Raw genomic sequence first — 26,604 nt, forward strand, 5'->3', positions numbered from 1 at the left:
AAATTGTGACTTGGATGGAGAGTTGTCTCATTGGCACTCACGCCAAATTTTCTTATATCTACATTTAGCTTCATTCTGTATATTTATATAAATTTACTATACCTTCCTAATAAGTTGTCGAAATGCAGCTTTACTTTATTTACATATATTTGCTCACTCCTATTCGCATGATTGTGAAATAGGCTACTCTGATTTAACAATCTCAATTCCATTAACTAACAGGACTTGGTATAAAATTAGTGTATACACGGTGGGTAAGGTTGTCCTGCAAGAGAACGTTCTGTGCTGGTGATTTGGTCCTGTCAGGTGCTGGTGGGTTTGTTTACATTGTATCAGAACGGCAATGAAACAACCGTTTTGTTGCTTAACTTTTTCTCTAACACGTCATTAGTACCATTGAATAAATATTACAACAATTTGTAATTGCAAAAGTCGTGCAAGTTCGCCAAACGAAATTGTCCTAAAGATGTCCTGGTTCTGTTCTCCTATTTCCTGGTTTTGTGCCTTTATGTGTTAGTTAAAAGTGGCATATATTCAGGATCATTGATGCTTTACTGTTATTGACCTATAAAACTGTTATCTGCTTTGTTGAACTTGACATTGTTGTAATCTGTTTACTGTTATCACGAGAGAAAGAAATACCCCTATTTTTTTATTTAAAAAAAAAAATTAACTGTAATCTTATTTCTTGACCTGTTAACGGAACCCCTCTTGTCCCTTTTAAGATAAGAGTTATGTTAACGATTTTCGGGATTACGCCGGGTCTTTTTGCATGATCACCAAAATACATTGTAAATTACAAAATACTTATATGAAGAAGATGATGCGGTATGTTTGTCAATGGACAAATTTCAATAAAAAAACCAAAGGAACTATGTGTTAACAACCATACGTCTTCGTACGACCTTCAACATTTTTATATATGTTCAATAATGTGTGACTTTCTGTTATTATTTGATGTGATAAATTGTTTTGTATGTATACCACTGTAACAATGAAGGAGGAAATGAGGAGGGGTTGTTTGGGTGGAGGTGGGGAGGGGTATGTGGAGCGCAAACAAACCGTGATGATGTTTATGACTATGCGGCATGGGCTTTAATCATTTTTGAAGCATCTAAGAGGCATTTAATATCTTAATCTATTCTTATTTTAGATTTATATTGTTATCTGATATTGTACGGAACATGTTGCCCTTTTATGTAATACAAGTTACGATAATTTGAAAACACATATTAAACAGCCAAATTAATGCACAAAGGTAAAAATAGGTGTCACAGAGATCCTATTGATAACAATTATCTGCTCAATTTTATTGATTTTGTAACATTTGTTTCAAATATGACCAACTTCTTATCCAAAATCACCAGCACCGTATCAGTACCCACCAGCACAGTATCAGGACATGAATAAATTGAGAAAATGTAAAATTTTAATAAATTCCATAGTTTTTTCACATAATAATTATGTCTTGTGGATTGCTGTATATAAAGCGGACTCTGTGAGCATTTTTGTCAATCCTGCAACTTTTGTTGCAGAAAGCTCGACATAGGGATAGTGATCTAGCGGCGTTAGCTAACTTCTTAAAAAGCTTTATATTTTAGAAGATACAAGACCTGGATGCTTCATACTTTGTATAGAGATGCCTCATGTTACCAACTTTCCGTCAGTCACATGTCCAATGTCCTTGACCTCATTTTCATGGTTCAATGGCTACTTGAAAAAAAGTTAAGATTTTTTGTAATGTTAAATTCTCTCTTATTATAAGTAATTGGATAACTATATTTGGTATGTGCGTACTTTGCAAGGTCCTAATGCCCGTCAGACAGTTTGCACTCCACCTCGACCTCATTTTATGGATCAGTGAACAAGGTTAAGTTTTGGTGGTCAAGTCCATATCTCAGATACTATAAGCAATAGGTCAAGTATATTTGGTGTATGGTAGGACTGTAAGGTGTACATGTCCAACTGGCAGGTGTCATCTGACCTTGACTTCATTTCCATGGTTCAGTGGTTATAGTTAAGTTTTTGTGTTTTGGTCTGTTTTTCTTATACTATATGCAATAGGTCCACTGTATTTGGTGTATAGAATGATTGTAAGGTGTACATCTCTAGCTGACAGGGGTCATCTGACCTTGACTGCATTTTCATGGTTCAGTGGTCAAAGTTAAGTTTTTAAATTTTGGTCTATTTTTCTAATACTTTAGGAATTAGGTCAACTTTATTTGGTGTATGGAAATATTTAATGATCTATATGTCTGTGACGCAGGTTTTATTCGACCTTGACCTCATTTTCACGGTCCAATGCTAAGTATTAAGTGTTTGTGTTTTGGTCTGTTTTTCTTAATTTATAAGCTATCAATCAACTATAGTTGTTGTATTAAAGAATTGTTAGCTGTACATGTCTGCCTGGCATGGTTCATCTGACCTTGACCTCATTTTCATGGTTCATTGATCAATGTATTGTTTTCTTGGTTAATATTGAGTTTATGTCACAGTTTTAAGAAAGCTTTATATCTAGGTCTATCGACATAATCATTTAAAATGATTAGTAAAGAAGGCGAGACATTTCAGCGTGTGCACTCTTGTTGTTTTATTTTTTCAGTTTTTGATTTTCTGAAAATGAGCACTTTTGTGTTTCGCATACTGAAACAGTTTAGAGGGTCAACTTTTTAATAGTTTGCCAATGACCTATAAGAAACAAATTGAAAAATCTCAATATTTTCCGCACAATTTTTATGAGAGAAAACGTAAAAAATCATGATTTTCGTCTTTGTTTACATTTTTCATTTATTACCAGCATCGTCAGGACCGAATCATCGGCACAGAACGTTCTCTCGCAGGACAACATTACACACCGTGGTATACATCTGCTTTTATTCCATCCCTTTTTGCTTAAGCCTTACTCAGTCATATATGTCCTATATCGAACTGTGATGTATTTAATCGAAGTTGATACAAATCGAAGTTGATTCAAAGAACTGTATATCTCTACTTCACTTCTATACTACTATACTAGGATTTGACCATATGTTACAATAATTGAAGAGCATTGGAAAAAATGCAAGGTATCTAATTTTATTTAACGACATATTTGGTTTAAATATAAAAAGAGGTCCGAGGCTATGAAAGAAAGGTTGATGACCTTAAACTTTGAGAGATATAAAGATTTGATCACTCTCGAAAATTCACATTTCCCTCAGACAAAGACCTCGTGAAATATGAATATTCTAGGGTGAATAAATCTACATATCTCCCTCCGGAACGGGAAATAAATAAATTAAGCTATATATAACTCGTCTAAACATTAACCATACAATGTTAGATCTGTAAATTTGCTTTCGCAAATATTTTGTTCTTCCCTCGCAGGGATTCGAACCCATGCTACTGAGATAACGTGACACCAAATCGCCTGCACTGTAGCCATTCCGCTAGACCACTTGACCACCTGGGCTTCATTTGTGAAAGCATATTCACTGATCTTTCATTGTTGGGTTGATGTTTAGACAAGTTGTATATATATACTGAGCTATTGTAACACCTCATCGCCTGCACTGTATCCCACGAGGATATATATTCAAGTCCGTGATGTGGCCAAATACCCAGTGGGTATTTCCTTATATATATATATGTCTATCAATATAGATACGATCCCTTTTTATTGGATGTGGATCCCTTTTATTGGATGTGGATATACATTTCGTTTTCTATCTTACTTTGTTCCATCCGTTTTCTCCCTCGTTTATATATGACCTATCATAGTGCCGATCTTTGCATTGTACAACTAAAATATTTAATGTATAAAACATTTAACCTAATAGTATACCGTGTTGTTTTATGAATCAGGAAATTAGCTTTCTTTTTAAATTATATTTACTATTATGTCTACTTCGTAGCAATTTCCTGTCGGTATTTTCTCATTAACTTGTAGCTTGTTAAGAAATGAAAATTTTACATATTCGAGACGATTTATATTCCCGTTATTTTTCTACTCGAGAAAGTCGCGAAAACCTGGTCCTTTAAAACATAGCTTAATCTATAGATGGATTTTACTCATCAGTTTTTAACACAAAATTAAGCGGAGATGGTAAGCGAGTCGATCTTAAATGCTTGTGAGCACACAGCAGCAGAAAGTGTTTTAAATCTGAATACAATGGTAGGAAGATAAACAAAACCCAACATGACAACATACAGTATTAAGCAATAAAATTGAGAATGGAAATGGGGAATGTGTCAAAGAGACAACAACCCGACCAAATAAAAAACAACAGCAGAAGCTAGCTTAAGGTCAGCAACAGGTCTTCAATGTAGCGAGAAATTCCCGCATACCGGAGGCGTCCTTCAGCTGGCCCCTAAACAAATATATACTAGTTCAGTGATACTGAACGCCATACTAATTTCCAAATTGTACACAAGAAACTAATATAAAAATAAGTATAGATCACAATACATAATTTTAGTAGCGGATAAGCTTCAAACGGGAATTTGTGTGTCTGTGTTTTGGACAAGGGGAATAAATGAGGGAGAAAGGGGAGGGGGGCATATTTTTTTTTCTCTCGATGTTTTGATTTAACAGCTAGTCGTTTACCCTAAATCACTTTCTTCATGTTCTTAGCACTGTTTGTTCCTTTTTATACAATACTTCAAGAGAAGAACATTAAGAATGTAGGGATCTGAGGGCCATGTAAACAGGCGGAGTGACTCTTTTTTTTGTACATGGTTTATACATATGCAGGGGATATATAATCTGATATTTTCTAAATCGATAATTTTTATTAGTCAGTGAACCGTGACATTGCGTAAATGAACTTATTAAGACACTTTTATTAATATATGTTAAAATTGGGATGATATTACAATTCGCAATCAACTGTTCTAATTTCTTTCACGACCATGCTTTTTTTTATCTTAAGAAACCGATTTATCAGCATCTGCCGTTTTCCTAAATTTTGAAATAAACTTCAGCCCAACAGGTCTAAGAAGAAAAAAGCATTTACTGCTTCCAGATATATGTGTTTTCTTAAAAGTTAATCAGTGCTCGACTTTCTATCTGTGATTAATAAAAAGATAAAAGACAATTCGAAAAATTATTATTATGCTTTTAAGAAAAACATTATTTTATAATTGTGTTACGCAGCAGTACGCATGTAAGTTTCATTAGAAAAATACAATTAATAATTTATCGGAAAGTTATAATCTATTAATAAATAATACTGTGCAACATGCTGATATGATTGTCGGGATTGCTATCCCAATGTTATCTTCTTCACGATAAACCACAATGCATTCTGCAAACCGATGAATATTCATAAACTGCTTTTACCTTATTCCTTTTAACATAAACCTTCCATAGTCTCGATAACCCAGACGCATATTTAAATATAGCGTCTGGGGTGATTAACCGGACTGGTCAGATATTTATAGGGGGCGTAACAAATAATTAAATATAGAACATATCTATAAATAGCACTTCCGGTATCCCCATTCTATTTAAAAACAATTAATGCAAACAGTAAACAGTGTAACGTTACATGTATAAAAGTTATGTGATTATTAAAACTGACATTTTGTAGTTGACCCTATTTTGCCCAACTTGCAGATGGGCAAATTTAAAAGAACGATCGAAAACTGTAATTTATAGCGGTGGTCATTTTTCCTGAATTTTGTGTCACATGTAAAAAAAAATAATTAAGAATTAAGACAGAATTTTTTTTCGTGGGAAAAATTTGGTCGATTATATAAAGAAACAATGTAGCATGACTGTAGAGTGCCCTCATTATAACAAGGTCTGGATCAGCCACTGTTTGTGTATAGGTAGTATCACGCTCCGCTATGAGCTAAGAGAGCCCAGGTATCCGTATAGGTGGACCGTTGTACATAAAGCCATACAATATACCCTATTTTTCTGGTGAATTATAGTTTCTCCGACATGTATCCCGAACGGCCTATAATCTAGGACCTCATCTTTATATTTATTGCCATTTTTTCAGTCCTGAACATTTAATACCAATATTTACCACAAGACGATAACCAAGCAACCCAAAATCAATCTATTTTTATATTATAAAACACCACGTTTAATATTCTCTTATCTTCATACTATAAAATGCTCGATAAAATGTCATTTTTCTATATTTGTATTATAGCATACACTCTCTATTCTATGAAATATTTTCCACTTGACGTTATAAGCAACCAACAATTTATATTGTATCCACATTAGTCTGTATTCTTTATTTTCCCCCCTTTTTTCTTAGTTGTGTCTCGTTATTCTTATTTCTGTAAATCCTTGTTATAATTTATGCTTTCCTTTTTATATAATCTTTCAGATATCTGACGCACTTACCTAACTCGAAAAGCACACATCAAGTTACGTTTATGGAAAGAAAAACAACTCATACAAATACTGAGATTTCAATGTAGAAAATCCTCCATAACAACTTATTACTGGCAGATTAGTGAGATCATACAATGAGCCAACTTTTTATTTACAAAATTAACTGATCTTAAAATTGCAAACGACAGAATAGTCTGAATGTTTCACAATAATCTATATCGCCTAATCCTTTTGGGAAGAAAACATTTAGGGACCAATCAATGTTCACACAATACCACTTTGTCAGTCTCCGTGTCCATGAGGAAATACATAAGTTAACCAGTCATTCATGAAACCCAATTTAATACTCTCTGAATACATGTATAAATCAATCACATGGAAAAGATGGAATGGGATTTGTCCCATACTGCATAACTTGTAAAAAAAATAACTGAAAAGTGTATTCTCCTACTACAAACTATTATGCTGAGTTCACACGTAATATATTATATACGAATTTGATTCCAATATCCATCATGTATTTAAGGGCAGCTTCACAGAAATTCTCCTGTACATGCGAACCTTTACATAAAATAAGTAGATTGGTATGATTGCTGATGAGAACAACCTAGCAAAGTTCAAATGACATGGATGTTCGCAAATATAATCACTGCTGGGCCTTCAATATTAAGACAACTCCATACCATATAAATAACTGAGAAGGGCCAGACATGTAAATGAGATAAATTCAAACGTGAAAACTGTTAAATTTCTTATATGATTGTTGATTTGCTAAATTTCTCTGACATATCTGACAACAATGTGATTCTTGATTTTTGTTTTATTTACTTAATGACTGTCTGTGTACCTTTTTTTCGCTTTATGGTTGCTGTCAGTATAATGTTTATACTGTGATTATAATGATTGCTGGCAGCTTCAGTATAAATAATTTCAAAACAAATCTTTGAATATTTTTTTCTTATAAAATTGGAGCTGTTTATGATACAATGAAAATTCAAGTATTATAGATTTTTTTTTAATTCTTCACATTTTACACATAATATCTGTGTCCAGAAATCTTCATTGGTTTGTCTACAAAAGAAGGTAAATGTTAAAATCATATTAATTTTTGGTCACCAGCATAGCATATATGAAAAACAAAATGTTTGGAAAAAACATCATATATAAATAAACATTTTAAAATGTCTTGGTGCAAGCTGAATCCCGCTACGGAATGCAAGATTATCTCGCTGTGTTGATGACACAACCCATTGGTAGCATTGGGTTGTTTCCTGTTCTTTTGTCGGGTTGATGTCTCTTTGACACATTCCCTGTTTGTAATCTCTATCAAAATCATGCATGAACTGTTATCATTATTGAAGGCCATACCGTTGCCTATAAGTGCTCACATCCACCTTGTTTGAACTTGGGGTGGATAACTGTTTCATTGGTATTCAAACCACATCTTCTTATTTTTATAATGTTGACCTTTTGGTACTTTTATTCTCAACTTTTGTTTAAGTCAACAGTATGTCCTCTTAATTATGTTGATGTCTACTTTTGGTAATGTATATCACTGGGATCAGTCATCGGTTGTTGCCTCATTGAGACCTCCTTTCATTGATGCTGGATCTATTGTTTTGCATAAAATCGAATTTTCAGTGTTTTCCTCATGCCATGTTTTTATTTTAAGGTTTAGAAAGCCAATTGGTATATATTCACCGACAACATTGTATGATTTCTTTTATGATTTTTTTTTAGTATGGAAAAAATGCCTTTTAAAAGTGCAAAAAAGTATTGTCCAGTTGACCAGTCCAGACTTTGTTTACTAACAGTATATTTAAACTACTTTTTATAACAACGTGTCCCACTTCTTCTTTGTTTGTTTAAGCTAAATGCATTTGTTTAAAAAAAATCGAGCACAAATCATTTACACCGTTTGGTATATGTTCAAATTGGCATCTTCTAGATATACTTTGTTTGGTTTTCTTCTGCTAATGGTTTTGGATTGCTTTCCCTCTTTTAAATGTGTACACATTGCGCATCATTCCTCCCCCTTTTTTTTTTACACATATCAAAATGCGTACTCCATTATACATTGCAGACAGATACAACAAACTAATCCTGGATGAAGTTCATATTCCATAGCACTTTCAATAAAATTTATAAAGTTAAAGATAATACAAATCAACCACAAAATGTATTTATAGCGTACACACGACTGTTCGAGTGGTCCCAGTCAATACAAAAATTGCCATTTATTATATTATTAACTGCTTGCGTAGCACGGACATACATGAAAGAATATAACTACTCAGTGTTTCAGGTTGTATTAAAATTTATGTAACAGTTTGTGTTGTTATATTATGATTATATCTTACCAAAGTTTGATGTGCTGTTATTTTCCTATGCGGTGATGGAAGCCATGCTGTCTGGTGTTTTCCACGACTTGTATGTCGTCACAGAAAAATATAAATAGCTTTAAACAACAATCGGTACACTCGGGCTTTTCAATAGTATTATCGTAATATAATTTCTTCCGAAGTCAATAACCAACTTCTTGGTTATTCGTCTTGGACATTATCTTTAAATACAAGCTAAAAAATCCGATACTATTCCGAATGTCATAAATATCATTTTTATATCACTTGTCATCCAGACGCTCTACTTTGAAAAATAAAGCGGCTGGATGATCGAGACTAAAACCTTCCAGAGTCAATCTCTGACGTAGAGATCTCATATCCGTTCCGTTCAATACTTTGTAACACTACACTCAATATAAACTGGACCCGTGTTGTGTTCACTTATCGCTACACTGACTTCGGTGCAAAGCTTAAAATAGAACGGCGGACCAGTTTACACTCAATATAGGTTGGTCCCCTAGAACGGCGGACCAGTTTACACTCAATATAGGTTGGTCCCCTCCATCAATCTCCAGCGCAGAGATCACATATCCGTTCCGTTCAATACTTTGTAACACTACACTCAATATGACCTCTGCCATACCTTTTTTTGCGTACTTTTTTGTTCCCAATCTCTAAAGGAAATTAACAGTAATGTTTATTTATTTAAGATACTGTTCTTGAGAAAAGTATGGAAATTATCGTTTTAAAGAAGGTAACTAATTTACATTGATGCAAAATTGAAAAAAATCGCTATGTTTATTAATTTATACTTCCAGTTCCATTTCCATTAGAGGTTACTAGAACACACCCGCAAAATCGCAGGCATTCAGAGCGTCTTTGGAAGGATGTAAAGTGTTGTAGGAAGAATTTTGTAAAAGATTTAATGACTTGAGAATAGGAAAAATATCAAAAATCATAGGTACTTGGGGACAGGAATATGTTTCTTTTTAACCCTCCTCCTTTATTTCCAAAATCCCCATTTTTTGTTTTCTATTAATTTCATTATGAACACACATTTAGTGTACATGTATTATGAACATTCCAGTCAGGAGCCTGTAATTCAGTGGTTCAGTGATATTTGTTTTTCGTTTTTTTTTTGTACATAAATAAGGCTGTTAGTTTTCTCATTTGAATTGTTTTACATTGTCATTTCGGGGCCTTTTATATCAGACTGCAGTATCGGCTTTTGCTTATTGTTGAAGGTCGTAAGGTGACCTTTAAATGTTAATTTCGGTGTCATTTTGGTCTCATTGGCATTCATACCACTTCTCCTTTTTTTTTGTTAAACATTAAGTGACTTGAGGATTTCATAAAAGGTATCTAAAGTCATAGGTAATTTGGGACAGGATAATTGTTTTTCTAGCCCGGCTCCTCCTTTTTCTACAAAAAAATCCTTTTTTTTTGGTTTTTCTCTATTAATTTTAATGACACTTGAATTTTTTTTTAGCGCTTATCTGTATATATTATGAACATTTAGGGGCCCGGTCCCTCCCCCCCCTTTTCTGGAAAATAATTGGTTGCTTATATAGGGAATCACTGAAGCCAGACCTGAGCGGGCCCGTCTTAGGCAGTCAACGGGCCCCTGCGTATGAAAATTTCTGGATCCGCCCCTGCGGAGGGGCCCTGATCCCAATATCCCGGGCTTAAAATCATGAAATCCCCAGGTTCTGAACATTTAGGGGGCCCGGTTCCCCCCCCTTTTCTGGAAAATAATTGGTTGCTTATATAGGGAATCACTGAAGCCAGACCGGAGCGGGCCCGTCTTAGGCAGTCAACGGGCCCCTGCGTATGAAAATTTCTGGATCCGCCCCTGCGGAGGGGCCCTGATCCCAATATCCCGGGCTTAAAATCATGAAATCCCCAGGTTCTGAACATTTAGGGGGCCCGGTTCCCCCCCCCCTTTTCTTGAAAATAATTGGTTGCTTATATAGGGAATCACTGAAGCATGACCGGAGCGGGCCCCTCATAGGCAGTCAACGGGCCCCTGCGTATGAAAATTTCTGGATCTGCCACTGCGGAGGGGCCCTGATCCCAATATCCCGGGCTTTAAATCATGAAATCCTGAGGTTCTGAATTTATTATACAAATTAAATATCTCGAAATTCGAAAATTCTATATGTACATGTATTAAAATAACATTTCGATGTTGTACATTGTAAATTGAAGAGACAGTCATTTTATATATTTGTTTTTAAAGACTACCACCAGTTGTGTCCAATACAGTATGTCCAGAAAGTCCACCACAAGTATTTTCCCATACAGTTGGTCCAGCAGGGGATGCAAGTACAACTGACAAAACAGAGTAAGTGATGTACTCAGTATCAACATACATGTATTAATATGTTTTCTAGCAAAGATTAGAAAGTGAAAGGGAAAAGATATGATCACGACATATTTACATGTGCATGTTTATGAAGGGACAAATTTGAGTAATAAATATGATAGTCATGATAGTAGATGAATAATTACATTAATAATAATGTTAGATTTACCATAATTTGTTTTAAAATAAAACTCTTTACACAAGTTTCAAATTAGTTTTTACACTAAAAAGTGCTTAGTTTTGCCTATTTAATTTGTGTCTGGTTTTGTGAATTCATTTATAAAGGTAGAAAGCATAGTTTATAGGTGGTTCATGTGCATTAGACATCACCTAACAAACAAAATATTCTATGAATTATTACAGAAGGCCAAGTTATACAATTAATTGCTTGACTGTATGCTGTCAATAAAATGATAACCTTGAAATTAGAGCACTATTTATTTTAGACAAACAAACAACTTTAGATTTGATTAAGTTTATAATGAATATGAAAAATTTTATATTTTATAACTCTTATTGAATGTTTTAAACTTAACAGAATGTGGTTATATTTTTCATTAACTGCTGCTTGTACCAATTCATTTTATTTAAGCAGTTACAACACAACTATCCCAATAGATGATTTAAAGGGGGCATCTGGAGTAAAAAGACCGATTACTGAAATAGCTATATCATATAATAACAATGACATAATCAATTTATAAATTATTTTAATATTTTCATTTTTCAACTTCAGTTTAACATTTTTAAGTAAAGACTAAGTAATTTCTCCAAAATAGTACTTGAATTACAAATATTACATAACTTAAAAAGTTTCATTCATAAGATTCACAATACTTACATTATACCTTTCTTAATATCACTCATCATACCTAATGCAACAAAGTACTGAAGGTTTATTTATCTACCAGTAAATATTTATAAATGTACTGTTTCTGTCTTTCAGTGACCATGCATAATACCATAGAAATGGCAGTCCTTCAAATGGCCATGACCATGAGTTTATTTGTAAATTGTTAACAGAAGAAGACGAGGAAGAAGAAGATGGACAGGAATGCATTGATCGTACAAAAACAATTACAGATATGTTGACTATAACTAGTAACAAAGATTAAGACTATGCCAGTTTATTACGAATAAGTACCCAAAGAGACCTGAGTGAACAAGATATTTTTATGGTCATTATTCACGAAATGAAGAGCGGTATTATTAACACTCTCATTTAGTCATTTCATATTTAATACAATACAAATGATTAAGGTTAAGTGGCATGATTGTCAATGAAACTCCAAATGTTGATATACATGTATAATATGTGAACAGTGACAGTTAACTGTAAAGCTTTTTACAACGATCAGACTGATAATTATTCATACTGCATGTGGTACATAATAAGCAGAAAACTAAAGAGATACATTTAATAATGATTTATACTGTACATTTGACATAAATTTATTGATGATACCAACTGACAACCCCTTATTAAAGTCTCCTGACTTGAAACAGGCTTCTTTAAATAATATTTCAGGTATAGACAGTAATAACTGGTTAATGAGTGGCTTTTCTATGCTTTACACCAAAAAAAAATTCAGTGGAAAAAAGAAATTTTAAAATAGCACAGATCTTCCTCTATTGCTTAAAATATACCGGTATGTACTTAGTGTTTCTTAATTATTTACTTTTGAAATATCTTCAGCTGTCCCAGTTTGCTTGATACACTTATATCAGTATGTGTAAAGAATAAGGAAAAAGTTACAGTTAGACAAATAACAAGTGTAGCAGTGGTGTACTCATGCCTGATGTTCTCCAGGAATAATAAAAATTCTGCTATTCAGAGAGTTTTGACTCTATTGGCTGTGAAAGGAGATGCTAATGATGAGGTATGAACAATTCATCACAATTTCTACTTTTTCTTGAAAAAAAAAGCTGGTTAGTATAATCAAACTAAAGATAAAGAGAAGCACTGAAGTGAAATACACCATCAAAAATACTAATTTGTTTTTTTCGTTTGCAGACAACCAATATTATAGTGTTCACATACTTGGGATTGCAGGCTATAGATACAAACCGCTAATCAAGTACAAGCCACCATAATGCAAATTAAGACCATTTGATACCTTGCAACTCACATATTGCTATATTGTTTTGTTTTTGCTTCCATTTATTCATTTGGCCTGTTTTCCTAATTGCTTTTTTGCTTGAATTACAATGTATGCTCTTTATGTTCTATACTACTAACAAAGTACATTATATATAAGTCTGTACCTAAGGGAAATACACTTGCTGTAGGTTGGTTCGAATCCAGCTGCAGACAAATAAATGTATGCCATTTATGCTATTAACACTTACTTGTGAAAGCATTCTTTAACATTTTACAAAAAAGCCATGGTTTTTAGGACAATAGCCCATTTTTAAACTGATATGAATTGAAAGAAAAAAAACCCACACTTTTCATTTAAATGCCACATTGCAAAAAAATGGAATATGAAATATAATAGATTGATCAGGAATAGATATTAAAGAATGATTTCACAGATAGCTTAACATGAATTAACATGCTTTTATATTATATGGTGTTGGTGTTTAAACTAACAGAAATACAACAGCTATTGCTTTGCTTTTTATGCTTATTTCTTGCATGCCTATAGAACTGTCTTTGATCAATAACTCATTTTTTTCAGACTAACAAAACATTTATTTTATATTTCATTTTTAAGTTAAAAATACAATATTGCTAACTTTACTTAAAGTTTGGATTGTAATGTATTGTGTTGATTTTCAAACCATATTTTCATACCTTTCTTTTTTTTTGGTATTCTATTTCACAGTTCATTAGAAGATTAAACAGGATGTCATTGAGCCTTTCATCGTTCTGGGAAAATAAGGATATTAGACAAGGCTGTCAGTGCTTCTAAAATTCAGTTAGTTGAAGAAATTCGATCAAACCCTCTAATGAAAATTACTGGCGATAATCTAGACTTCTACATAAGAACTAACCACCAGATCACTGAAAATAGCAACCAGGATATACACTGGTTTGCTTCAAATGCATTTTTTGCCAGACTAAGCTATGAAGGTCTTTCTGAGAATAAGCCAGAAGTTAGTCCTGTTTTTGTTGGTGTTAATGTTACCATGGTTACTTGTTGAAAATCATTTGTTCATACAATTTCTTTTTTAAATTATATTTCTAAGAAGCTGAAATGAATTATCTATAACAGCTTCTTTATTACTATTTTTACATTGTACTTGTTGAGGTAGAGAAAGTCATTGTTCTGAATAATTTTATTTAAAAAGAAATTGTGCTCATCAAAACAAGTCTTTTAGTGAACTGTCATTTTTTTGTCCAATTTTACATACTTATTTTCAAATTCAATATATGTAAAGTGTCTCTAAAATCTGTCTCATTATGTTAGAGTGCATCTGATTATTAACTCCTTCCATGACAAACTTTAAATTGCAAAATTTAATATTGAAATGAGAAAATTTAGGGGAGACAATTATTAAAAAATGATTATAGAAGGGATTATTTCCCTTAGTTCAGTATTTAATAAATTAATGGATAAAAAATAATTTAAAAAATCATTTTTTTTTAGGTAAGACTACAAGACATAGATGCAGAAATGTTTGTGTTGAATCAATGTGAAACTGTTAAAATGATTGATGTGAAGAAAGTACTGATTGGGCGTCTTCTGTGCGACAGTGAGGAATTTGAGTGGCTGAACAGAAAATTACCACAACACATACCACATCTGTACCAATATTAACTCTTAACTTTTGCAAAAAATATCCTTATGATTTCTTTACACATTTTAGAATTTACCAAACACAAATTGATGTCAATAGTTACACTAGTAATAGTAAATATTTGATATACTGTACAGATTGTCTGTTTCAAATTGTGAAAACAGTTTTTTCTAAAATTTCATATCAAATATTAGATAACTGGAATATAATAATAATAATACCTGAATCTCTTTGGTGTACTTACTGTTATATGATAAATCATCAATCTCATTTCAATTTAAATGTATTAGAACCAATGTCTTCTCCTTCATTCAAGAAATCCTGTTTCTTGCATTTAATATAAAGTGTATATGCTTTCTTTTTTTAAGTTACAGTGACAGTATGTCAAAAAAACAACAGGTTTTTACATTAAAAATCATGTTCAAAGATGAGTCAAAAAATGAGGATTGTTTAAATATCATGAGTGACTATGAGGACCAAATAATAGAGTTGTACACAAAGGCATATGGTAATTACCTGATCATAGTTTTACAATAGAGTCAGGAAACCTTTTCTTTTAATTGTGCTTAATTGATTTTTCTTTAATATATGATCAGTTTATCTTCTAATTAAAACATCCATTAAAATAAAATTAGTATACGATAAAATTGAGAATGGAAATGGGGAATATTAAGTCTTTAGCACAGCAATAAAATCAAGCATGTCATCAGCTGGCATCAAATTATATGAAATTGTGTTTCTTATTCAGAGAAAATGGACGTCACAATCCCAAACCTATAAATGATCTGAAATTATATCACATACAAGACAATATATTAATCAGAATTGATATGGTATGATTTCAAATGACACAACCCTCCATAAAAAAACAAAATTACACAGAGATTAACAACTGTAGGTCACTGTACGGCCCCCCAACAATGAGCAAAGCCTGTACAGCATAGTCAGCTTAAAAGGGCCCAAAATAAAATGTTTCAAAATTCAAAAGAGAAAACTAAGTCTTATTTATATTAAAAAAAAATGAAGGAAAAACAAATATGTAACACATTTACAAACGGCAACCTGAAAATGTGCAGAAAAATAAGTTTTAATAAATACATTTGTATATCAATATTGAGAAATAGAAAATATCAGATTTTTTTAACAGGTAATGCAGATATGTTAGATAGGCATGGGGTTGTTTTGGGTGGAGATATGCTGACCAGGGAGAGGCTGCAAAATGCCAAAAATATAAGACTGTTAGCATTGACACCAAGGTGTCGCTTTCAACATTTGGCTCCAGTGACATGTGAACTGTGGCATGTCAAGCAAGATCTTTTGGCCGTATGTTTTTTTATATATATATATAATAGTTAATATTTCCCTTTCTATACTGATTTTGGGTAGTCCTAAAAAGAATGTTACATAAACATTGTTTTTAAGAAATTTTGAAATTAAAATCAAATTCCCTGAAATTTGAAAGGGAGAACATGTACACAACCATTTGTATCTCTATTTTTAATCACAGGGTAATGCAGCTTAGACATATACCATATTCAAATTCACTTGGAATCTGATGGAATGTGAATATTCTTGGGTGAACAAATCTTCATATCTCTTTAAGGCACAAAAAACATAAGTGTATAAATTTAATTTATCAAATAATGTATAGCAGCCATCAACTGTATGTTAGCTATGTAATTTGAACAGTAATTCAGGTATTTGTACACTGCCTATAATTTTTTTTTCAGAAAGCATATAAAGCGCTTTATAAGCAAGAATCCTTAGGACAGTGTGGGACTTTGTTCCATTTGAAAACTGTTCTAAGGAGAATGAATGCAAATGGCAATGTGAAGTCTAACTACAAAGCACATGAAGAGTTGCTGTTGCTGATTGTTAAAGCGTTGATTTGCATAGTGGCAGATGACCTACCTCACAGCTCAGAACAAAATAGAGATACTGTGCTGAGTCACATATTCTCCAAGATTTACAGTTAATTTTAGAATATAATGAATATAATTTCCATTTTAAAAGACATTAAACATTGTCATAACAGTATAAGGAATATCGAAATGAATGTAATACCTCACAGCAAAGGGTGTAAGATCAACAAATTAACAAAAAAGTAAAGTAACTGATCAAAGACTTTATTGAAAGTGAATGAAATCAAATTCCTGTATATAAACTCTCTTTTTCCATAACAATCACCAATTTGCATAGGAGGAATATTATTCCTATTATCTGTCAATAAATTTTCGTTACACACTGACACATGTGAGAGAGCCGTGGTGGAGTGGTTAGAGCATCGGACTACTAACACAAAGGTTCCTGGTTCGATTCCCGTTCGGGATGAAAAATTCAGGAACTCAATTTTTGGGCTCTCCCTCGACACCATTTGCGAGTATGGTCTTGAGGAAACGATGATAGTCCGTCGGAAGGGACGATAAATGGCTGACCGTGTTAAGAGAGAGCCATATCTCTTGCACGTTAAAGACACCCTTGTAGATTTCGAAAAAGAGTAGGCTAATGCCGCTACAAGGCAGCACTCGCACCCTCAAAGTGGAAAGGGATTAATATAAGTTGCAAAACTTGTTTCCCAATCCACTATAAACAAATATGTTTAAAACTAAAAACTTTTCTCATTTCAGATTTTGTAAATAAAAAGAAAATTTCTTCAAACTTTTTTTTGAGAGGATTAATATTTAACATTTAACAGCATAGTGAATTGCTCAAAGGCAAACATGTTTTTTTAAGTTCATTAGACCACATTCATTCTGTGTCAGAAACCTATGCTGTGTCAACTATTTAATCACAATCCAAATTCAGAGCTGAATCCAGCTTGAATGTTGTGTCCATACTTTCCTGAATCATTAAGGGTTCAACCTCTGCGGTCGTATAAAGCTGCGCCCTGCGGATCATCTGGTTTTATTATATTTTCAGATCACAATTTTGTTAACCTGATCATAGGAGGTTTATCAAGCATTACAAACCTGCATAGATTATACACACAAATGGAATAGACCCTCACTTAAAAGAACTTACTAACAAGACTAAACATGCTTAAGAACTGATAAAAAAAATGATTCATGTTTCAATGAGTGAATTGGAGTGATTCTAATTGAACATGCAAATTTGTGTGCATTAAATACATGTACATGTATTAGTTACAACAGAGACATATAATATATGTCTCTGGTTTATACAATGAATTTTATAAATTGTTGTTTTGAAAATTTTGTATGTCTTTTTAAATCTATCATGAACATATTGTTGTTAACAATTAAAATAGAAATAAGGAATACTTTTTATCAGTTTTAGCCAAGTAGTATGGAAATATGAATGTCCTTCACATTGTTTACATTTTTAAAAATTCCCCAAAAGCCTTTTGCTTTATACTACTCATAACTTCAGTAATGTTCAGATAAAACTGATTTAACTTTTTACCTAAGATTTGAGATTTAAGCAATACAAATGTATCTGGTATGAGTCAATTGGACAGCATTCCAAAACACAAAAATCTGAATAAAATACTTCAGTTACAAATAAAAATCTGCCATCAACAAAAAGAAAACAGTAATAACAGTTGTATTGCAAATACATTTTAATGGGTTAAATGCATCTCAAACTGGATACATGAACATCATGTCTGTGCTTGATTAAATGGTTGTATTGATGCATAAGAAAGTTCAGTATTATTACCTCTTACAATGACAATTATTTCATGACCCCACACAATGAACTGGCAGAGGAGATAATGTTTTTGACCCATGCATTTGTCTGTCTGTCTGTCAGTCCTGGTCTTCAACAACTTGTCATCACAACTCCTCTGAAAACACACTTGTAGGAGAACTTCATGAAAATTTATAGATGTGCATATCAACAGGAAATTGTGATTTAATTCTTTTTCTAGAAGTTATTCCCCTTTGAACCTATTGGCCTCAATTATACTTCTACAATTGATTATAAACAGTACATACATTCATCACTGGTTTAATGCACACAACTCCAATATCAATTATTGTTAATGCCAAGAGTATCAGGACATAATTTGGGTGTAACATCTACCAAGGTATCTGTTAGCTTAAACCCAGTCCCCAATCATGTATATTAAATCATTGAAATTGGTTAATGTGCAGTAAAAGTCAAGATTATATGATACATTAGAGAAGGGGTCAAAAAGCAAGAATAAAAGTAGAGTAATAAAATCATTGTCATGTGTTTTACTGCAAGATTCAGAATTTGAAAGAATTATTTTATATACATGTAGGTGTCTATGTACTGTAGAATGCTTGCTATATAGCATCAAAGCAATATATTTTTCTCATTTGGTACATGTAGTAGGAACTTTTATAAGGTAAGGAACAACCCCAACAAGCTATGAGAGGCTTTCCCTCTGACAAAGGGTTATGCTGTTTAATATACAGGTATCACAGAGGTTTGTTAATATTTACCATTTACCTTTTTATAATGGAAGTTTAATGGATTCCTAATGGTATGGATACATTTTCCCTAACCCTACCTACCCAGAAAATAGCTGCCTAATCAAAATCTTTTATTGTCTTGATTTGAAGAAGTTTCTTTATTTAATCAGATATGCAGGAAGACTAATAAACATCTGATACTTCAATTTCTTTTTGTTGAAAAAAAGGAAATGTCTACCTACCTACATACCCACTGTCTCAACCAAAATATTTCTAACAGTGGCCTTGTAGTAATACCTACCACTTTATTCCAGAATTCCCAACCTTAGATTTTCTTTATTTCTAAATATTTTCTTTTTGCAAAAACTTTGGAACACAGGGAGGGCTTTTGTTACAATGTGCTGGGAGTTAACTCCAGTCATGCTTCAGATAATCCCTATATAATCAACAATTTTTTTTCTCAAGAAAAGGGAAGGCAAGGTCCCTGGATCCGCCTATGCTTCTATCTTCTATTAATATGTCTAGCACGGCACTATGACATGTAAACTGTGATTTTTGGGGGTTTCTTGTGTATATATAAACCCGGCAAATTGTAACAAACCCCTGTGGAGCAAACAGAGCTGCTGAATGAACAACTACCATCCAAGACCAGGATCAAAAGTGCTAACCGAGTGATAAAATACTTGAAAGACTCAAGATTGCCGTAGCCTACATGTAGCAAAATTCATAGAATTTCTTCTTTTTTCGCTTCAAATATACTCCTCATAGTTACCAGGATTGAAATTTTGTCTTTGCGTCGGATGCACGTTTCGTCAAAGTAATTTTTAAACTTCAATTTGATGACAATCCTAGTTGAAGTAGATGGAAGCAATGAGATGATTCTCATAAATTCCACCATCCCTCTTTACCTGATTACTCCTTACCTTCCGCAATTTTTTTTTTCGACAATCCTCGCTTGGTTGTGTAAAACTCTATTTTGTTTTGAAAAATATTTGGATCTAAAAGATTTTAGATTAAGACAATCAATCTGTAAAATTAGAATAAGCGCTCATCCATTAAGGATTGAGACTGATAGATATGCCAAACTTTATGTGAATAGGACACTCAGAAAATGTTTATCCTGTACTTTAAATAAAGTTGAAGATGAGATACACTTTGCAACTGAATGTCCCCTATATATTGATAACAGAAATGATTTTTTTACTGAAATATCTCTAAATTGTAATCATTTTCAATCTTTAGACAATTTTTCAAAGTTTTATGGCTATTTACACAAGAAAATTTAAATGTGTATTAATAAATGTTTAGGAAAGTATTTATCTAAAAATCTAGAGATAAGGAGAAGTTCAAAAATAATGAATACAAATTAGCCACAAATATACATATTTTGAGTGGTATATGATTTTAAATGGTATATTTTAAAGATCAAAATTGTATTGTCTGGTTCTGTCCTGGCCTTTTATAGCATTTTTAATAGTACTAAACAATGTTGTTTTCTTATATTATATGTCTCTAATTTATGTCTAATCATATGTACTTGTATATAATGTCATGAAAGCTCTTCATAGGGCCCTTTAATTGGAAATAAAATATTCTTATTCTTATTCTTGTATCAGGCAAGGGACTTTGCAGAGAAAACCGAATGCTTGTCGGCCCTTTCTAAAAGTGGCTCAGGAAATTTCCTCATGGGGCCGGACAATGTATGGCAGAGGTCATATTAAGTGCAGTATCCCAACCTACCAACAGTTTAGCATACTATATATAAATATGCCACATGCATTTATTTAGACTAGAGAGCATATCAAAAACAGACTCAGTAGTTGAACAACAGTTATATAACTATCCTAGCTGTTATTAAATTTGTGCAAAATCATGTTTGGTCAGCCTGTAAATGATTAAAATAGAAACTTATCAGCTTATGGGAAGAAAAGAAAATGTCTCCATAATCAAAGAAAACACGTTTGAGTCTCACAACCTGGTCAATCCGAAATAGACAGAATACACTTAGCTGCTGCTAAAACTGATGAAAAGCTACAACTCTATCTAGTAACTGAGAAATGCTACAATAGTTATAAATAAGCAGCACATAAACAGTAACAAGAAAGGCTGTTAAAATTTTAGACGGCAGCAATTTCAATATTTAAAGTTATCAGATTGATGAAGGAAACACAAACTACATGAAACAAAACAGAAAAAGTGCACTTCCATTAGACTAGTACATCCTACCCTTACTATGAAATCACATTCTCTCACAGATGTCCTCCTTCTCTAAATTCCAATTACATTCATATACCCTCACCCTCCCAATCTTTTTATTTTTCTCCCTCTCTTTCTCGCTCGTTCACACTTTCATGACACCCTTAACCACCTACCACCTATAATACTCCTTAAGCCTCATGTTAAGTCCCTATGAGAAAATTTGGTTAGTAGATGAATATGATATTATAAGATGTACCAGATATGGAAGAACTTAAATTTTAGAAATATGAAGGAAATTTTGATACCAAACATAAAAATATGATCCTGAGCCACTTTTAGAAATGTAGTCTTTTTTTCTACACATAATGGTTATCATAGCATTCATACAAAAGATTAACAGCCAAAGTTACAGAAAGCCAAATTGTGTAATGTAAATTTTAAAAATAGAATGCTACCTTGATTGATAAACATTATGAATGCCAAAAGTGTATATTTAACTTTCATTTTTAAGTGTTTGGGTGTGTTGATGAAAAAATCTGTTGAAAAAAAAACATACATGAAAAATGCCAAATGGTATAAAAGTCCAAATAGTTCAAAACACATAAAGCAAAAAGCCAATTGAAAAATGCCAAAGTTTAAAAATGCCAAATGGTATTAAAAACCTGTCTGCTTGTACTAGCCAGCTGGCCTGTGGGTTAGCTGGACTTTAAGGTGCTAGTTCAACAAGACAAATGCCCACAGTTAGATCACTTATCTGTTCCTTTTGGAGTACCAGTTTTTAAGTCTTTGATTTGACTTGGGGGCATAACATTTTTACTAAATAAAAAAAAAACAAAAAAAAACAAGTCTCTTGTACAAGTTAAATGTTAAGTCTTAAAAGTAAAATATTCCCTTTGTCCCCCATTCCCAAAATGGATTGATAAAATAAAAAAAAATACCCTTTTCCCCTTAAAAGCATGTTACAGAGCTTTCACATGCTGAAAACAGTAAAACATCCACTATTTGGAAAAAACATTCCCAATTCGAATTTGATAAAAATCAAATAAAATACCCAGTCCCTTTTAAAACAATAAGATATTTCCAATTAAAATTTAGATGAAAACAGTCAAATACCCCAAGTTAAAATTTGGATAAAAACAATTAAAATACCCATTTCCCCTTAAAAGCATGTTACAGAGCTTCACATGCAGACTGAGCCCCATCACTCTCAGTTTGTATCAGTAAAAACAGTAAAATACCTCAAATTAAAATTTGGATAAAAACAATTAAAATACCCATTTCCCCTTAAAAGCATGTTACAGAGCTTCACATGCAGACTGAGCCCCCTCACTCTCAGTTTGTATCAGAAAAAAACAGTAAAATACTCCAAATTAAAATTTGGATAAAAACAAATAAAATACCCATTTCCCCTTAAAAGCATGTTACAGAGCTTCACATGCAGACTGAGCCCCCTCACTCTCAGTTTGTATCAGTAAAAACAGTAAAATAACTTAAGTTAAAATTTGGATAAAAACAATTAAAATACCTATTTCCCCTTAAAAGCATGTTACAGAGCTTCACATGCAGACTGAGCCTCCTCGCTCTCAGTTTGTATCAGTAAAAACAGTAAAATACCTTAAACTAAAATTTGGATAAAAACAATTAAAATACCCATTTCCCCTTAAAAGCATGTTACAGAGCTTCACATGCAGACTGAGCCCCCTCACTCTCAGTTTGTATCAGTAAAAACAGTAAAATACCCCAAATTAAAATTTGGATAAATACAATTAAAATACCCATTTCCCCTTAAAAGCATGTTACAGAGCTTCACATGCAGACTGAGCCCCCTCACTCTCAGTTTGTATAAGTAAAAACAGTAAAATACCCCAAATTAAAATTTGGATAAATACAATTAAAATACCCATTTCCCCTTAAAAGCATGTTACAGAGCTTCACATGCAGACTGAGCCCCCTCACTCTCAGTTTGTATCAGAAAAAAACAGTAAAATACTCCAAATTAAAATTTGGATAAAAACAAATAAAATACCCATTTCCCCTTAAAAGCATGTTACAGAGCTTCACATGCAGACTGAGCCCCCTCACTCTCAGTTTGTATCAGTAAAAACAGTAAAATAACTTAAGTTAAAATTTGGATAAAAACAATTAAAATACCCATTTCCCCTTAAAAGCATGTTACAGAGCTTCACATGCAGACTGAGCCCCCTCACTCTCAGTTTGTATCAGTAAAAACAGTAAAATACCCCAAATTAAAATTTGGATAAAAACAATTAAAATACCCATTTCCCCTTAAAAGCATGTTACAGAGCTTCACATGCAGACTGAGCCCCCTCACTCTCAGTTTGTATCAGTAAAAACAGTAAAATACCCCAAATTAAAATTTGGATAAAAACAATTAAAATACACATTTCCCCTTAAAAGCATGTTACAGAGCTTCACATGCAGACTGAGCCTCCTCGCTCTCAGTTTGTACCGTAAAAGCAAAAATGTTTTGACTGAGCCTCCGCACATCAGTCAGACTGAGCCACCGCACATCAGTCGAACTGAGCCTCCTCACTCTCAGTTTGTATCAGTAAGAATGGATACTTGATACGTATGGTAGGGGACGTTACTATACATAGAGCAGAGGTATAGTATCTGTGAACCCTAAACACAGAAGGCGACTTAACTTCCCATACGTGTACACAAGTATCCAATGCTAACTGATACATAACGTTGTCATGTTTTTCATGTCAGACACTGAAAATAATTTTTAAATGTAACAACTGAAATAATTACAAAAACCTTGATTCCTAGTTGCCTGTGTTAAGAAGTGAAATAACTTTTCTATACAAGATATCTTATTTTAGGATTGAATAAGATGTTGCATTCTGGTAAACACAGTGTGACAGCAACTCAACTATAGAGTAAAACAAGAAAGTTTCAAAATACAGGGGAGGGTTGAGATCTCACAAACATGTTTAACCCCGCCGCATTTTTGCGCCTGTCTTAATCCAGGAGCCTCTGGCCTTTGTTAGTCTTGTATCATTTTAATTTTAGTTTCTTGTGTACAATTTGGAAATTAGTATGGTGTTCATTATCACTGAACTAGTATATATTTGTTTAGGGGCCAGCTGAAGGATGCCTATGGGTGCGGGAATTTCTCTCTGCATTGAAGACCAGTTGGTGACCTTCTGCTGTTGTTTTTTTCTATGGTCAGGTTGTTGTCTCTGACACATTCCCCATTTCCATTCTCAATTTTATTTAATCATTATCTTTACAAATTATGACTTGTATGGTGAATTGCCTCATTGACACTCATACCACATACTCATATCTATCTAACAATGAATTGTTATAAGTTTATTATATGGCAAGCTGTTTTACTATTTATTCCAATTTCAAGATATCTCATATAATTAATAAGATATCTTAAATATAATGTACTCATAAAATAAATAAGATATCTCATATAGCAAATACAATATCTTATATAATCTGTTTTTCTTATAAGATATCTAATATAATATAGAAGATATTATATATCTTATATAGTTTATAAGATATCCTATGTAGTATATAAGATATAGTACATATACTTTATCTTCTTAAGTTTATTAGATATCTTATAAACATATTTTATATAAGATATCTTATAAACTATATATGATATCTCATAAGCTATATGTGATATCTCATAAACTATGTATGATATTGCATGAACTATATAACATATCTAATGAATTATATAAGATATCTAATAAACTATATAAGATATCTTTTTAAACTATATAAGATATCTTTTAAAACTATATAAGATATCTTTTTAAACTATATAAGATATCTTTTTAAACTATTTGAGATATCTTATAAACTATATAAAATATCTTATAAAGTTAATGCTTTTCTTTATTAGATATCTTATAAATTATATAAGATATCTTTTATAATATAGAAGATATCATAGATATCTTATAAATTGTATAAGACATCTTATATAATAAAGTATATAAGATACCTTATATAAAATATGTTTATATAGTAATCTCTCTTTCGTATGGAATCCATGATACACTATAAGGTATTCATTCTCTTTGATCATTGGCATTTATTCTAAGGATAGTTGTCTCATTTGAAATCCTACCATTTATCATTTTCTTTTAATATGGCTGAGAGATAAATGTAGTTTTCTGTGTGAATAACCAGTGCATTGAGTTGTACGTTCAGGCTAAAAATAAACTTGTAAATTTCAAGAATTAGTATATAAGAATTTATTTTGTAATAAGTTTCAAGAAAGAAAATAAGAAATGAGCAAAATTTTCCAATTCATACTCAAAATTTACTGTCTTAAAGAAATTCTACTGAAATCTGAAGGAGGCAGTACAAGTTCTTCAAGTCTTTAAACATGTCAAATATATACACATGTTTGCCACAGCCAATTATTTGCATTGTAAGTCTTCATATGAAAAATACCACATTTGGGTCATACAAATGCTAGTCCAGATAAAATCCATGTAGTCTTTGAATTATTTGATAAATGTCTCATTTCTGTTTAGGCTTCACTTCTAATACAACTGACTTTATTCAAAGATGACGTGCTGACAACTCCTCTTCAAACATAATAGCTTGTTCTGAACTTCTCTCAACATACTGAAAAGTAAAAATAACATTTATTATTCCTAAAGTATACTTGACCTAAAATGGTTTACTTTTATAAATTGTTATTTGGATGGAGAGTCGTCTCATTGGCACACATACCACACCTTCCTATACCTTTTGTTTGAGTTTAATCAGCCATTCATATGAAAAGTTTAATTTGATACATTTTGAATTGGTAATTTTTTATAAAAAAAAAAATGTGGTATGATTGCCAATGAGACAACTCTCAACAAGAGACCAAATGACCAGAAATTAACAACTGTAGTATAAGTCACAGTATGGCCTTCAACAATAAGCAAAGCCCATACAACATGGTCAGCTATAAAAGGCTCCAAAATTTCCATTGTAAAATAATTCAAACGAGAAAAACTAATGCCCTATAATAAAAGTACAAAATAAGGAACAATGACTGAAGGTACATGGCTAAACAATCTCCATGGAATGAGATGTGCCACTGCTTATACAACTGCATACCAATTACCATTGACTCATTATAAGTTGTTCCCTTTAAACAAACCTAAACACAAACATTAACTTGTAAACTATGTTAAAGTTTCAAAGTCAATGAACCATGATCAGGGGTGG

General features: G+C 32.4%; 1 protein-coding gene and 1 long non-coding RNA gene across 2 annotated transcripts in view; one reads left to right on the plus strand and one right to left on the minus strand.

Annotated features, from left to right (window-relative positions):
* The window catches only part of LOC134693091 (uncharacterized), a 104,204-nt gene that overhangs the window by 44,385 nt on the left and 33,215 nt on the right, over window positions 1-26,604 (minus strand). The gene's annotated exons all lie outside the window — the stretch shown is intronic.
* On the plus strand, window positions 14,990-16,761 carry LOC134693486 (uncharacterized). Its single transcript, XM_063554321.1, has 3 exons — window positions 14,990-15,293; window positions 15,933-16,108; window positions 16,516-16,761. Exons 1-3 carry the CDS (start codon window positions 15,167-15,169, stop codon window positions 16,759-16,761), a joined length of 549 nt encoding a protein of 182 aa, XP_063410391.1. The 5' UTR covers window positions 14,990-15,166.

This window comes from Mytilus trossulus, chromosome 12, assembly GCF_036588685.1.
Source record: "Mytilus trossulus isolate FHL-02 chromosome 12, PNRI_Mtr1.1.1.hap1, whole genome shotgun sequence".
Taxonomy (NCBI): Eukaryota; Metazoa; Mollusca; class Bivalvia; order Mytilida; family Mytilidae; genus Mytilus; species Mytilus trossulus.